The 16,068-nt window shown below is 44.8% G+C and overlaps 1 protein-coding gene across 4 annotated transcripts in view; it reads right to left on the bottom strand.

Annotated features, from left to right (window-relative positions):
- Positions 1 to 1,872: 1,872 nt before the first annotated feature.
- LOC119165123 (uncharacterized) overlaps positions 1,873 to 16,068 on the bottom strand; it is a 293,343-nt gene continuing 279,147 nt past the window's right edge. For 3 of the 4 annotated variants that reach the window (XM_075895155.1, XM_075895161.1, XM_075895152.1), the window contains exons 7-10: positions 14,152 to 14,388; positions 10,403 to 10,627; positions 2,343 to 5,179; positions 1,873 to 2,058 (exon numbers count right to left, since the gene is read on the bottom strand). In XM_075895155.1, the coding sequence (XP_075751270.1) occupies positions 2,005 to 2,058; positions 2,343 to 5,179; positions 10,403 to 10,627; positions 14,152 to 14,388 (3,353 nt within the window). In that variant the 3' untranslated portion in view covers positions 1,873 to 2,004. The remainder of the gene's footprint in view (positions 2,059 to 2,342; positions 5,180 to 10,402; positions 10,628 to 14,151; positions 14,389 to 16,068) is intronic. The other variant, XM_075895162.1, reaches the window with a different exon arrangement.

The raw sequence follows: 16,068 nt of genomic DNA, 5'->3' as shown, positions 1-16,068 counted from the left end.
ACCCATCCAGTGTTTACAAAAGGCTTTAAAAAGTCGCTCTTCTAGTTTTCGCTGCGACTGTGCAGCCCCTCCAGCGCAGGTCTGGCGTTTTTTCCAAGGACTTTGAGAGAGGCTAATCAAATCGTAGCCCGAGGACAGCTTGGGAGAAAGTTTCCCTAAAGGTTAACTGTATTTATGGTGTTAACCCATAGTTGTACACCGTAAAGCCGTAATCTCACAAGTATTTGTGGCAACCACCTCGGATTGTATGCAAGGGTGGATTATATGTGTATAAACACAGTAGATACATGTACAGCAAATATAGTGAAGAAGAGAGCAGCAAAGGTGGCCCCTCGCTACTTATTTTCTCTTCCGAATGAAGCCGATGCATCACTGAAACATGCAAAGATGAGAAACTTGTGCAGACAGATTGCCACTATTTGTGTTAACCATTTTTAATTCCTTCAACGAACCATCAACCGGCACATACTGTCACGCATGTACAGCAGATTTCTCAAACATAAATACTGTACACTGCCAAAAAACATCCCAGCAGAAAAAAAAATTAGTGACTGCCTGTCATCTAATCAGGTCCTTCACACGCCTATTGGGGCATGAGGGACGCTAAACCTGCCGAACTTATTATAGCGCATCTTGAATTTCCTCACAACATATTATAATCACCATGCCATGCGGCATGATACCTCGGGTAAAATCATCTGGGCTAAAGGTATCTTGAGCAATACAGATATACTGGTGTCAGTAACAAGCCCTGCATTAAAATAAAGAAAAGGAACATGAAGCCTCTTTTTTTCCTCAGCAGGTGGCTTCACCTGGCTGCTCTCTGAGGGTAGAGGCGAGCTGCCTTGCTCGAGATATAAAACTAGTCTATGTACATAAGAATCTCGCATATGACATGCCCACGACTGTGTCTCAATAGAATCTCACTTTAGGGCCACGAGTGAATGCAGCCCCGACAGGGCTGCCATTCTGTCGGAAGCGGCTCATCGAAGAGTTTTCACTGTGGCTTGGCTTGGCATCCACGTGGTCTTCCTTCAACAACTTAGACGGATTTCACCATACTCCATTCGATGCGTAGTGGTAGCTAGCCGTGCAGGCAAATGCGCAGAGAAAATGCATTTACCACGATTTCTACAATGCAAGAGAGCCTTGGTGGAGGCTTGGAAATTATACCTGTATCTATGAGGAACGACATGCTTCTATACAGCTTTGCAGCATCTAAATCTCCGTAAGGCCTCAGACAACATCACGGTTTATTCAGCTGTCATTGCTCAGGACAAACGCGCACCACTATATGCCGAGGAAGCACCATTGCATAGTCTCTGAAGCATCAAGTAATGTCTAGAATGAAGTAGCCATGAGTATAGCACGGCTTCTAATTCAGTTAGCCCTAAAGAAGGCGTACATATAGGCATCTCTTCTAGTCATGCATATCTATTTACATAAAATGCTGGAACAGCACGAGGCCCAGACCTCACAACGATGGCACTGACTCCTCACTATGCTGCCTCGTGACGCTGTTTAAAGCACTAGCAGAACGCGAACGTTCAGATTCTGGGCAGCTAAAATACAAACAAAAGTTGAGGCACCAATTACTCTCAGCCCTGCTGAGACGAACATGCCCACTCTCGAGAGCACACACATAAAGTAAAGGCGATATATAAAAACTAAACTCTCAGTGCCAGCTGTAAACAAAAAGACTACAACAACGCCTGACTACAAGGGAATCATGAGGCGGTGGCGAAGGAGGACATGAAAGAAGACATGAAATTAGGTGCAATGCCAACAATTGTGCACGAGAATATTTGGACCCGCATGTATCAAAGGCGCACACACAACAATGTGCAATCAAGCAACAGTGCACAACAATAGGGTGACTGAAGGCACTCGGGTGAAGGCTGCAGTGCAAAGGACACTAGCTACGACAGTCTCAGAAGCCGCAGTGCCTCAGCACAAGCAAGCTACGACCAGATGTAAGGTACTCGAAAACTGCGCAGACTCCTCTCACGCTGACCGCAGGCCACACACATTCAGCTGCCAGGCCGGCTCTGTAGAAACCTGCGCAAGATGTGGGGAAATTACTCATAGAGTTCGGTGTACCAGTCTGGACAACAGGACTGAAGACAAGCAGCATGAAGGAAAGCAGTTCTGAATTGTTTAGAGCATATCAATTCCATCTAGCCACTCCTCTGAAAGGTCGTATATCATTATCTACTAGCCATTTTATAACTGTTCAAGCATTTCCATGCTGATACAAAAAGCCTTTCTTTGCTAATCATTGTGTGATAACTTTAAAAAGAGGCCTTTTTTTTTTAGTGTAGGACGTGTAAGAGAACACTTGCCTTTCTCAGGGAGCCCTTGCCACCAAAGTTGCGGATTTCATCCATGAGGATATCTCTGGTGCCAATCACAGAAGCCTGTGAATTTCTGGCTACACTCTGTGAACTCGACTGGCCTCCAGCGGTCACCTTACGAGGTCCATCACATTCAGATACTGGCCGCTTCCCAGAGGCCGCACTGGTGCATTCTGGTTGGTTCATGCTTTGTGCCTGCTTGACCTCAACAGCGCTGGCATGCCCATTCACTTTGACGACAGAGTGAGATGAAGCCATAGGTTCCACAGTGATGCCAGACTTTAGTGTGGCCTGCACTATGCTTGGTTTGTTGTTGCTGCAAGAGGCATTCTCGCTGGCTTGAAGGTGCTGCTCTGATGTTGCACTTGGTTTTTTTGCCAAGCGAACAATCTCACTTTGGAGGTATGGTGGAAGTGAACGCCGGTCTGCGACGTTACCTTGCTGAATGCTTGTTAAACTTTCCGAGCTGGCGTGCAGGCTGGTCACGGTTACCCTTCCCTTGCTGGAAGGCCTCAAAGACTGTAGCTGCTGCACACTTGCAGCCACTGGCGATTCCTGGTGCGGTGTGGCCTGATCCTGAGATTGTGGCAACTTCTGTTGAAGAGAAGCCTCTAGCGACAGCTTCTCGATGGCCTCTGGAGAAAATCCACGCACCACAGGCGCTGCGTGCAGGATTCCCGTGGGCTTCCTCGTGTCTGGCTTGGGCTTCGCCTGTGGCTTTACGTTTGAATTCACCACTGTCTTTGCAGAGGCATCGCATTTGTTTGCTTTGCTTGTCTTCTCTTCTGCACCTTCTAAGCCCCCAACAGCCCTTTGGCGGTTCAAACTGCTGCTTACAGATGCTGTGACTCTCTGTTCTTCTCTCTGGTCCTTCCACGTGCCAAAGCTCACAACGGGTGCAGTCGTGGGTTCGGACGAACCAGGCTGCTTGAAGGCTCGGCTGCGCTCCTCAACTAGAGACAATGGCCTCACTGGTTTCACTCGAGGCAACGTGGAAACTCGAACTTCGTGTTGGCCATTCATGGCAGAGCTGCTGGATGCTTGCGACTGCTGAGAAGCCACGACAGCTGGCGGTGCCGTAATGGTAGATGGTGCTGCAGCACTTGGCACTATTTTCTTGTCTTCAAGCAAATTTTGGTTTGATTCGAGTTGCTGCGTCCATGCCACAAACTGTTCCTGAAGCCTCGCGTATTCGTTCAGCAAGACGTCTTTTTCTTCTTCAAACTGCAGCTGCCCAGCCTCCCTCGACACCTGTGAAATGGTCTGGCTCGGACGGAGGTCTGCCGTGGACACCGACTGCTTGCTGCTATGCTTCAGTCCCTGATTGTCACTCTCCCAGCTACCAATTTGCACTGTAAAAGTCGATTCTCTCTCAGACGCCTGTTTTTCGTTAGGGCGCGTTGAAGCTGCAGACCCCACTGCAGGACCAGCTGCCACCTTGGATGTCACTGCACGCTGCGTTCCACTGCTAGCAGTGCTAGGCGAGATCACCTTGATGTTCTTGAACCTCTCGTAGTTGGGCTTGTTCGAATGACCACTATAAATGTCGTCCACCACCTCAGTCTTGTAGGATCCTAATGATCCAATAGAGAAAGAAATTGGACCACCAACAACACTTCGAGGTCGGGATGTTTTCTCGGTATCCTGTCTTTGGCTCAACTTGATTTCTTCCTTGGGGGCAGACGCCTCAGTTTCCTTGACCTCCGACGGAGTTCCATCAGACACCTCCCACACAATGTCAGCCTTTTCTGTAGCGTTTGGGTAGCTGCTCATCTTTACAAGCTCTTGTCGATCTAAAGAGCTAGCCTGTGAAGCCTCACAACTCTTTCCTTCAAGATTTTCCCCAGCCGTGTAGGTGCCTTTTGGCACATTAGCATTGGATGCACCAAAACTAGAGCATTCCAGAGAAGATGCTTGCACAGTTGTTTTAGTTTGACCTCCTTTCTGTGCCTGACTGACCACAACCATTTGAACAAAGACCTCTTCTTCAGGTACTGAGCTTGGAGGCTCCTCTTGAATTTTACAGGTGCTCGTTTCAAATGCTGGCTCAGACACGTCTCGTTTCTCCGGAGCATGCATGTCGGATTCTCTCGTAGACACCTTGACTTCCTTCAGTCGGTAAATTTGCAAACTGTCTCTGCGAGGTATTGGTTGCTTTGTAATTACCGAGGCGCTTTCATCAGACTCTTGATCTTGATCGATCACGTTCAACTGAGAAGGTACAGGTTCCTCCGATGTGACGGCAGACAAACTCGATGTTTCTGAGCTGCTGCCTTCATTGGCAGGTTCAGAGTGTTGTTCTTTCTCAGCTGCATCGACAGCCTCCTTTGTAAGTGCTTTTACAGAACCCTGACAGAGCACCGTTTCTTGAAGCACCACCGTTTCAACGTGGACTGTAGACGTCACAGATGTCCGGGGAGTGGAAGCATTTTTCTTCTCACAAGTCAGATTACTTTGATCTGTTGCACTGCCGCTGTAATTCTGCGTTTCAATGCTCACACTGTTAGTGCTGTTCCTGCTACCCAGATCCTCGACAAGCCCGCTGTCATCTCTTGAAAGGTCACTTTTCGGCGACTCTGGCTGAGGAGACTCCGTTTTTGTTAAGCTTTGCGACACTGCACTTGGCTCAGAAGCAACACCTGCTCTTGTTCGGAATGGCGATGGGGGCTCGGGAATCGTGTACTCCCAAGAAGCACTGTCAGAAACACAGGCTGAATTGTCAGCAACCAATGAATCAGGATCCTCTATTGAATCAAATGTGGCATCGATATGAGAATAAACCAGCTTCTTCAGGGCTGTTTCATCGCACTCGCCTGGTCCATCATCTACGAAGAGACCAACACAAACGACTCTGTAAGTTGATATGTACCAATAAGTTAAGTAGGACACAAAACGTTCTCACATATTCTTTAATGCTGTAATCTTCGCAGTGCTCAGTAAGTGCTAGTATTGCTCATAGCTTCCTCGTCCCTGTAGAGAAAATTCACGTAACTTACTTTTGCACAGCGACAGTGACACTAAATCTTAAAATGAAGTTTATTTAGAATCTACTGAATAGTTGTTACCTATAAGAGCACTCATGAGAGAGAGGGACACTACTGAAAAAATCAGAGATTTTTTATTAAAAGATTAAAGGAGAGAGAGAAGAAAATAATCATAAAAAGGAAAAATATTAACAAATGTGATGAGCAAGTGAGCATGATATAAATATTACAACAAATATGTCAGGTACATCAAGTGTTTTCTGTATAAAATAGCTCATCATCAAACTTTTAGACTGGGCCGATTTCTGACAGGCAATTGAATAGCGGCTGTAAATCTTCGAAGGGCTGGACATCAGACCTAGTATGCTGTGCAACATTAAGAGATCGCGGCAAATCATGTCCATTTGTCGCTCAAACAATTATCTCTCATCACGGTACAAAGGTGGCGTTCAATGTCTTTTGCATCGCAGACAACTGTTATTGTATGCCACGTTGAATCGAAGACAATAATACAGTGTGTCTGTGTGTGGAGGAGCCGTTTGGAATACTTTCGCTCGTGCCAAATATGTAACTGCTTCGCGTCACAACAAAATATCCACAGAACACCAAAAACAATATAGCCTTGAAACAATACTATGTATAAGCCTTATGTTGTGATAATTTCTGTTAAATATATAAAATACAAATAACTACAATTACACTACATGTGCTATAAAGCCACCAACATTGAAAAGCTACATGAAGCAAAGCACAGCAAACAGATATAATTATCATGCACAGTTAATATTATGCAAGTAAAACACTGTGCCTAAATTTGTAGCAGAGATCAGCAAAGTCGTAACAAAGGTTCCAGAAAATAAAAAAATGACATTATTAGGTGACAAGTTGTCACGCCTCCATTTAAACCAGGAAGTCTCAACCGTGTAGTGGCAATATAGAACTACTACAGCTAACAACAGCAAGGCTGGTAAAACAGCAGGATGACTGAAGACTAAATTGCTACGAATCTTTCAAGTATGTAGAGAGTATAGATGTGATGCAACTGATGTTTTTTGTTAGAGTGCGTCAAAAACCAGACAAAGTAATTCAGTCTGGAAGGCAAGCTTAGTCTGTGCATGCATCCATTTTGCATCCATTATATAGTATATTTGGGGTTCCACTATAGTATATAATAGTTCCACTAAAGTATATACCATAATTGGGGTTCCACTGTGTATGTATATACCATTGAGTTTCATACAATAATACCTAGAGAGAAATCTGGCGCTGCGATCGTGTACCCCCATGGGAATTATGGGAAGTACAGGCTTCGGATTAGATATGGTCAGCTAGTGAAATGTCTACAGACCTTTTGCTACAGTTTCAGTTTTGTTCTTCGCGGAGCGCGGGTAGTGGGGTGTGGTAAAACAAGCTGAAGCAGTGCCTTTGTTGCTTGCTCGAAGAGGCTGATGACCACTAGATCTCCTAATTCGCTGCGACGTTGGAGCTTTGGGAGTTGCATTTGACAGTTTAAACAAAGCGTAGTGCACTCACCGCTGCGCCTAAATGTAGAGTCTCATGCCAGTGCACAGTCATGCCTCGCGTTCATGCTTTTCACGAGTGTGTCTTGCCTAAACTCGTTTTAAATCTACTGCAAAGCAATAAAGCTAAGTAGACGCATCGTCACGTTCCACTGACTCGACTTCACAACAAAACCAGAGGTGAGTTGGGGGCAAACCACTGGGACAGAAGCACCTAGCATCGCAGAAGACGAAACGATAAGCATTTCTCACTTAATACTGTACTTTTATTTGCATGAATAGATCATGCGTACTTTTGAGAGAAAAGCAAGCACATTTCTTTTCAAGTGCTGTAAAAAAATAATTCACTAAATCTTGATGCCAGATCTGGAACGCAATGGCAGAGCGATGCATACTCTGATGGTTAAATTTGTCCATGTTTTACTTCTATTCCATGGTCACAAAAAATTTTTGCAATGAAGTTTGCGTAAAGAAGGATGAAGCGAGATTCAATTTATTATAACTTCATATCATTTTGTTTTACACTCGGAAAAAAAGCGTCTCAAGAACGTTATCCATCTGAAGCAAATCCGAAGCCTGTACTTGCCATCATTCCCATGCGGGTACAAGCGCCGCTGAAGGAGCCCGTGTAGACACTAGCGCCAGATTCCACTCTAGGTATTTTTGTATGAAACTGTATCGTATATACAGTGGAACCCCAATTAGAAGACTTTCACGTGACAACTCAAAACCATCGTATAATCTGAGTGTCGTATAGTCGAAAAATTAAGAATACCGGTAGTGACACCCAGTTTTGCACAAAAGAAAGGGGGGCTAAAGACCGCCTAAATAAGGCCACGATTCAACCTTAGTCTTTTCCTTGGAAGGTAGCGTAAATTATTCTTGCACATGGTAAATTACTTAGTTGAAGCAGATGCAGGTGAATCCTTATCCTCAACTTTAAAAATATCGAATGCAATGCATATCTTTCTCTTAATAAATTCATTACAAAAATTGTCTGCACATGAAAACGAAACTGAAACCCCGTTGCCAACAGCCTCCCGTCAGAAGGGTTTGACACAGAGTCATCACCATCACATAATGACGACGGACCACGAGTTGCATAGAATGCCTTCATGCTCGGCTGAGAAGTGCACATGGTGATTTGTTGCCTTTTGAAGTGCAAGTAGTGATGCCGATTGTTGTAATGAATGTTGACACCAAGTGAAAGTGATTTTGCCCGGTGGAAATAGCTGCGTTGCGCTCTTTTGCGTGCTCAAGCTTGTGACTGTGAGTGCCTCAACACAAGGCGGCAGATCAACTGTACGTCGACCAGGAAAGTTTCCACGGACCGAAAACATAGAAAATATCAGGATTTCAGAAATGAGCTTTTCGGCCAGGTGAAGCTACCGAGCCTCTCTAAATAACGACCATGTGTACACACACGATCGACGCATATGCAGAAGTGCATCAACTTCCAGGAGAACATATTTTCCGTTTTAAGAAGACATACTGTCTCAATCTCTACTTTTCTAAGCAAAAAACTTGGAAAACGCAAGTTTATATTTTGCCCTCGTGAGTATTTGGTCAACGTTCAATGCCAGTAAACATGAGGACGGAATCGGAAAGTCATTGCAAGATGTGGGGTGGGCAAAAAACTGTATCGTATAACCAAGGTTTTTAATACATTATCACTACAGGAATTTTGACAAGACCAAACCGATCCGCCGTAAAAAGCGGGTTGTTGCGAAACCGGGGTACATATAATCAAAGTTTCACTGTATTTGCCAAGTTATCAAATGCCCTCCTTGAAGGCACAGAATGTATGCAATAAATAAAGATATGTGTACATAAACTTACGTGGAAGCAAATGTGGGAATTCGGAATACAATGCGTAGCTGCTATTCCTTAATGTCATCTAGATGAAATGACCACAAATGCAGTGAGACGCAGTGACATCTATAGGCTTTTTAATGAGGTGAAACTTCGCAAGGTGTTTCACTTATGCCGTTTCTTCAATCAGTGAACTCTGATTCTAGCTTGTCCTACCAAACTAGCTTGTCCTACCTTTAATGCTAGGACACGCTACTCCTTGAATGTTTCGATAGTTTCTGGCGATAATGATGAGAACCACCTTGGCATTTCATGCTGCCCACAGATTGGTATGTGCTATCTTTAAAGGGTCCCTGAATCACCCAGAGGTCAAAATGTAGTTGTAATGGGGAAGTTGCACAAGTGTCTGTAAAGAACATGTAGTCATGAAAACTTTTCGTAACGGTGCCATAATAGTGAAGTTAGCCATGCTTGATGATCGAAACACAGCGATCGCTCTTTATGCTCTTTCTTTCACTACACTCCGCTGGTCTCTTCTCCCAAAGACGTTTTGCCCTCCTCACCGAGTGCCCTTCCTATGCTGCCTGGCCACCAACCTCATCGCTGACGCGCTGTTCGAAACATCGTTTACTTCCTGTTGTCGCGACTCCATCAGCTCCATGCTTATTGGCTAACTGCTGTTGCCGTGCCGGCCTGTGCTCTTATGAATCCTGTCAGTATGGACCATTTGTTATGCACACGCTTTCGAAGGATTGCAAACAGCATGGATCTATACTTTGACACGCTATGCCAAAGCACCTCCGCGCAAGATGAGGAGTCGCTACCACCACAACACAATGCACAACAACAAGGAGCACGGATAGCTGCTCGCAGACTAACCAGAAGTCATAGGTTTTTGTTTGACCTATGACCTATGGCTAGCACTATGAATCAGATTCAACTGTGCATCGTCACATGGAGGCCAGAAAGGCACGGAGAAGAGCAAAGATCTTTTCTTAGAATTTGTGGCACGCCCGTGCCACCGTTAATTGTGACAGCATTCTGCACACAAAGCACGCGTTTACTTGAAATGCCTAAAAAAATATCGGAGGTAGTTTAACGGCTCTTTAATGCTAGGAAGTGTGACTGCCTGAATCCTACCACAGACTGTTTCTAAATAATTGCAAACCATTTGACCACAAGGAAAAAAGGAATAATTTCCACCTTGGCTGTCAAGACTTCTTTGATATTCATATTCCATTATCTATAGGTGAATTTTTCTTTAGCCTATTCCTTGCTTTCTTTTGCTGCATGTAGCTGCTGGGCCCGTAAAATTTTGCTGGCCACATCAATTATTTAAATTTTCCTAAACTTTATCTTGCAAATATTGAAGACGTCTTGAGTAAAACATTTTGTTTGGGTACTATTCGTACCTAGGTCAGGCAATTCAGGGCTGGAAAACCAGATGCATGCAAAAATCAGCTGTGACAACTGGAAACCAGCTCTTGAGGCATCATTAAATCATCATAAAAAAATCACAAGTTGAAGCTGATGTATAGGTGGCGAAGCAAGATGCCCATTCTCCAAACACGGCTGTTGCTTATCAACAGTGCATAGACTCACAGGCAACATGCAGGGAAAACAAGGACAAGAAAATCACACAAGCATGCAATGTTTTGTGGAAGAAAAGGAAATGAAAGCGGCAGTCACATCCACAAGCCCACAAAAGCCAACACCAGAGGAGTGAGTGAACCTTCTGGGGCAGGTTGCCAGAGTGGAATGGTTAGAAGACGTGGTTTGGGGGTGGGGCCTTGGTTAGTGGTCGTCTTCGCCTGCCGGTTTCGTGCCAGAGGTGCCGAGAAAGGCGACGGTGGGGGCACAAGACTGATCTCGCTGAAAGACGGCTGTTCACCTTTCTCGTCGACAGAAGGCTGGGATGGCTCTGCAAGTAGTCTCTCCGACACGTCAGGGTTGGCAGCTGTGAGTCGTGGAAACACAGAAGCAGACGATATTAAAATATGCCTCATTACAACGTGAAGGAACAATGACCTGTTGTGCATTGAGCATTTAAAGGATTGACAAGATTGAAAAATTCATTTTTGTCGGTCAGTACCTCGCCTTAGTGCATACGTATATGAATTGGTGTGGAACACAAGTGTTTTACAAGTGCTGTTCTACACTAATATAAATGCTGCAGCAATAAAGTCATGTGTAGCTCCTTGATTGACACCTGGAACACCTGCTTTCGTACACATATGCCTTAAACACCCATCACCTTGTACCAATTAAAGCAGTCAATAAGCACAGTCAATGTGTGAAGTTCAATGCAGACCATAGGCTACATAAAACTTGCATACATGCGCGAAAATTGAAGACACGAGGAAATGCGATGCCAGCTGGCTGGTGGCCCATTTTTTAGTATGTTTCTTTCAGCACATACATAACACTTTATTTTGTCCTTTTGTGCATGTGCGCTACAATGAAGCCTACTAATGAGGAAGACACAACAAAAAAGAATGATATGTTACATTAATTTGGGATGAACACTAATGTGAGTCTTATTGAGCCCGCACTGACAGTAACCAGTTTCCTATGCAGAATTTGTGACAAGTAGAAGTTTTGCTTTGACTTCGTGCAGCTATACCCCACAAATGCCTCAAGAATGGCGTGGTCATCAATTGTGATCGCAACGCTAATAACAATAATCAGTAGTTTCACTGTGACTCAGTGAAACGTATGCACTGTATTACAAACGTGACAGAAGGTCTTGAGGACGACCAGTCATTTTACCACAGCCTGCATGTGCATCTGAACTACCAGCTGCATCGTGATGGCTGGCTGATCTGTTGCTGACCAGCTCAGTGGTGACAAAATAAGTGGAATATTATGCGCATGGCCATAGAAAGTGCCTTTCAGATTCAGATGAAGACATGTGGGTCTTACAATGCTCAAGAATTCAAAAACAGATTCGCACTGTGCTGGGATGCTTGCTGCATTAAGAAGACAAGTTTGCAACAGCAGTGTGTGTGCAGTGATGCTGCGTCATGACTCCAGTGCCTGTTCACACACAGGTTTGGCATGTATTTTATTGGGCCAATGTGGTGACACAGATGCTGCTTTGTAGAGCTGTGCAAATAGCAAAATTTTGGGTGCGAAGAGAATTAGAGTATTGAAGTGTGAGTGCGAATCAAACCGAATATCTTTATGAGATAGCAATAATAAAGTGTGCCTTTTGGCTAGGTTGATAAAGCAAAATGTTAGGTTAGTAATATTTGAGGGAATATTAGTGCATTCAAATTTGGTATGATATGAATTTTACTTTTTGAAAATTTTGAAGTACAGTATACTCTCATTAAATTGAAATCTGTTAAACGGAACTACTGATTAAACGGATCTATTGCTTCTGCAATGCTTAGTTCTGGGCTTGTATTCTGCACCCATGTTCACTTCTCAATAAACGGAACTCCTGTTAAAGAAACACATTTTCTCAATCCCATCAGGTTCCATTCCCTCTCATGAGAGTCTACTGTATTTGAAATGACCGAATATATGTATGTTAGTCTGCATGTGACCCCTTTCCTAGTTGTATTGAACTAATGTCATATTTTGTGTGCGTGTGTTTTTCAACTAAGTGCAGGCATGCTCTTAGAATTGGGGATCGTGTGTCAATCAGTGGTGGGCTGGCCTTTGCAATTGAAAAGCTCACTGTAGCGCCACATACAGTAGACTCTCGAAGATACGAATTCGAAGAGGGGGGGGGGGGAGTAAAATATTCGTATCAGCCCGAATTTGTATGAACTAAAAACAACTTAAAGCTGATAAAAATAATGAACAAGAACTTCATTGGCAACTACACCTTGCTGAAAAAAAGTCTGTATTCTTTTGAACTTTCCTGCCATTACCGTCTCTTAATTAAGTGATGCGGTTTCCTCAGTCATGCTGCTGGCACAGCGCGTTCATAGTTGACATCAGAGCGATCGATAGCGGCCTAACTCATTGGAAATTCACTCGCTTCCCTGCGTAAGCAGCCAGAAAAACGCACCGCGAAGTCAACAGGAAAAAAAGTGAGTCCTGGAGAATTCACATTGGAGAATTCAAGCGAAAATACCAGCGCGGCCGCGAAACCACGTCCGCGCCCGCCAAAAACGTTTTTACATTCGTTCTTCCCCTCGTATACATGCCACCCCCGCCGCCATCGCCGCTTGAGAATTCATTCCATTTTGCCATGTTCCTGATCCCTGAAATTCGTACCGAGTTATAACTATGCATAAAAGGCACTGAAAAGAAACAGTTTACACCTTTACTAACGTTATTTCAGAAGACACACCAGTCGAAATGACACAAGCGGACACAGCGGCGGCGATGAATTCAGCCGGCAGTGCAAAAGCAAGACAGGTTCGGGCAAGCCCACTTGCTGCTGCAGCACCTTCTTCTACATCCGGTGTTAGTGATTGTACTCCACACCAGGCTCTCAACGACCGCGTCCTTGTCAAGGTCGTGAGCTTTGACGTGCCGCACGGGTAGTTCATGATAGCCGATGCCTTCACCACCACGTTGATTTGCGGCTGGTTGTCGACATCACGAGGTTTGAGATAGAGCAGCTGGTGAAGCCAAAGCCGTGAAGCAAAAAGGCGATACTACGGCATCGCCTGGGGGGAAAATTGGTCTCGCACCAATTTTTTGGTGTCGGCCTCGCGGCGTGTTTTTGTCGCGTTGCACCGCTGGCATGCAGCGGTCAATCTGACATTTGTATCATACGCAATGGCTGGGGAAACCATTCGTATTACACCGAATCATGGTGTATTTTATATAATGTAGTTCATCCAAAACAGACTTAAAATTCGTATCATCCCGAAATTCACATCAACTGTAATCGTATCATCGAGATTCGACTGTACACCAAGAGTTCAGGGGCAGAGTTTACTTCCATGCAAAAAAAAAGTGACAGCACGGCAATGCATCTCGTTCTGTTCGCTTGATGGTGTTTACTGCCATGCACAGGCAATGCTCCTACAGGAAAGGCCACCCGCAAAAGATAATTTTATCCCAACCGTTCACCGATCTTTCATTTATCACAGAGGGAACAGGTGTGTGCACACAACGCATCAGGACTTCATAAAGTTGAGGCTATGGCACAAAGGTACTTCGCTGAATTGCAAAAGAAAATGTGGTTTTTCAAACAGGCTAAGATTGGGAAATGTGAACTGTTCATTTCATAGCAAATTTTGTCAAACTTAGGTTAATTATATGCACATTTAACGGTATAACTGTAAAATGATTTACAAATGTTCTTCACTATCGGTTAACAGGATTAATAACAATTTTTTGAGTACAGGAGGTCTGTGCCTCTGCCCAGCAGCAGTCTGAAACAGAACAAATAGCCGAGCTGGATTGGATGACCTTTGTACTTTCACCTGTCCCACTGTTTCTTCATGCAGAGATAAGAAACGTTGGTAACCGAAACTGGTGCCGAGGGTATGAGAAGCTGGGCCTGATGCTTACCAGGTTGTGTGTTGGTTGGCTTAGTCGCTTCTTCTGGCAATTGTGTAGAAGCAGGCGTGTGCAGTGCCAGTGGAGGCGGTGGAGGTGCTTTGCGCTTCTTCGCGTGTCCTATGGTTCCGGCCTCCGAGATGGTGCTCTGAGGCCGCATTGCCCTGCTGCCAGTCTCCACTGGAGCACTTCGTCGGTGCACTGCTGCTGCCGTCCCAGTGGTGTGTGACGGACTTTCTTGCCTGAGATCTGTGCAATAAAATGACATATGTGAGCCGCCTTGCACTTTTAAAGTGGACATGAACCACTTTTCGAAGCGATAATTGAATTAGCTCAGTGTCAGAGCTCATTTCCTCAAGAATCAATTGCTGCAAAACATTTCTCAAATCCATGATGAACAAGCAGAATTACAGGCACCTGTCACACCGTTTAAGCTCTTTCTCTCTCCTTCCGTCTGAATGAGTGCACTGAAAGCTACACATTGAGAGATGGCATGGGGAAAAGAAGTAACATCAGTGCCTGTCATTACATTGAGCATGCATGATGAAACGCAATCTCTCTTTTCCATTGTGATTCGTGTACGAGATGATGATGATGATATATGGTGTTTTTTGGCGCAAGGGCCATTTGATGGCCAAAGAGCGCCAGTTCATGGGACAAGAGATGTGGACAATGATTGTGATTAGCGGCTGTATAACGGCCATAAAATTCCTCGCGGTAAGGCGGGTAAAAACATACAAGTATTAAAATCATGACCATGCCGTGAAAGGTGTGTGTGGTGCGAATATATGAACAAAGTTGGTGATAATAAAAGATGATGGTGGATATGTATGGCATTAGCAAGTGCCTCACTCGTTCATACCCTTGCCGTGAGGCAAGTGCTTTCTTTTGTAGCCACCGCAGCAAAAACCTCTCTGGAGAGGCCGTGCTACGGAATGCCCGGGTATATGATATGAAAACTATGAATTTCTTTTAAAAACGCTAACAATGATGTGTGACTAAAAAGCGGTTCCCTACCGACGAACATTGCAGGGTGTAAAGGTATATGTTGTCGGTAGGGTAATGGAAAGTGTTGTTTTCTTAGAGTGTCCAATTGTTTGCACTGAATTAAAATGTGAAGGACTGTTAATCCTTCACCACATCTGTCACACAATGGTGGATCCCCACCGGACAAAAGATGTGTGTGTGTCGTGTATGTGTGTCCTATCCTGAGTCTCGTAAGTATTACCTCTGTATGACGCGATTTCGATACGGGCAGCCAATGACCAAGGTGTGGCTTAGGTGTGTTTGTTTTGTGTGTGTGTATCCCACTTGCTCTGCCAGTAGTCCCTGAGATTCCGTTTGAGAGACGGCTTAAGATCAAGGGCCGGGATTGATATGAGTGTAGGGGCAGTGCTTCTGTGGACGGATGCAGCGAGCTGATCCGCCCTCACGTTGCCTTGAATCTCACGGTGCCCTGGCACCCAGCACACTACAACATGTAGTTTGAGTGTGTAGAGTGTGCACAATATGGACTAAAGTGAGACAAGGACTGGGTTTCTTTTGTTTTTTAAGACTGTGCAGAGCCGTTACCACACTGAGACACTGAGGGAGTCTGTATAAATTACTGCTTTTTGTATTTGTAGTTGCTTGATGTGTTTAGCTGCCACAAGTATCGCGTAAGCTTCTGCTGTGAAGATACTTGTGCCTGGCTGTAGAGGGCCAGCATCCGAAAAGGATGGGCCGACAGCAGCGTAGGACACAGAGGAGCTGGACTTGGAAGCATCTGTAAAGAACTCAGGACGTGTGTATTTGTGTTGAAGTTCCAGGAAGTATGTTCGGATATGGGCAATAGGCGCATGTTTTGTAACTTCTAGAAAGGACACATCGCAGTCTATAGTCTGCCATTGCCACGGTGGCGGATATGCTACAGGAGCCATTAAACTGTGT

The sequence above is a fragment of the Rhipicephalus microplus genome, chromosome 1, assembly GCF_043290135.1.
Source record: "Rhipicephalus microplus isolate Deutch F79 chromosome 1, USDA_Rmic, whole genome shotgun sequence".
NCBI classification, from domain to species: domain Eukaryota; kingdom Metazoa; phylum Arthropoda; class Arachnida; order Ixodida; family Ixodidae; genus Rhipicephalus; species Rhipicephalus microplus.
This window is presented reverse-complemented; position numbering and strand designations above follow the sequence as displayed.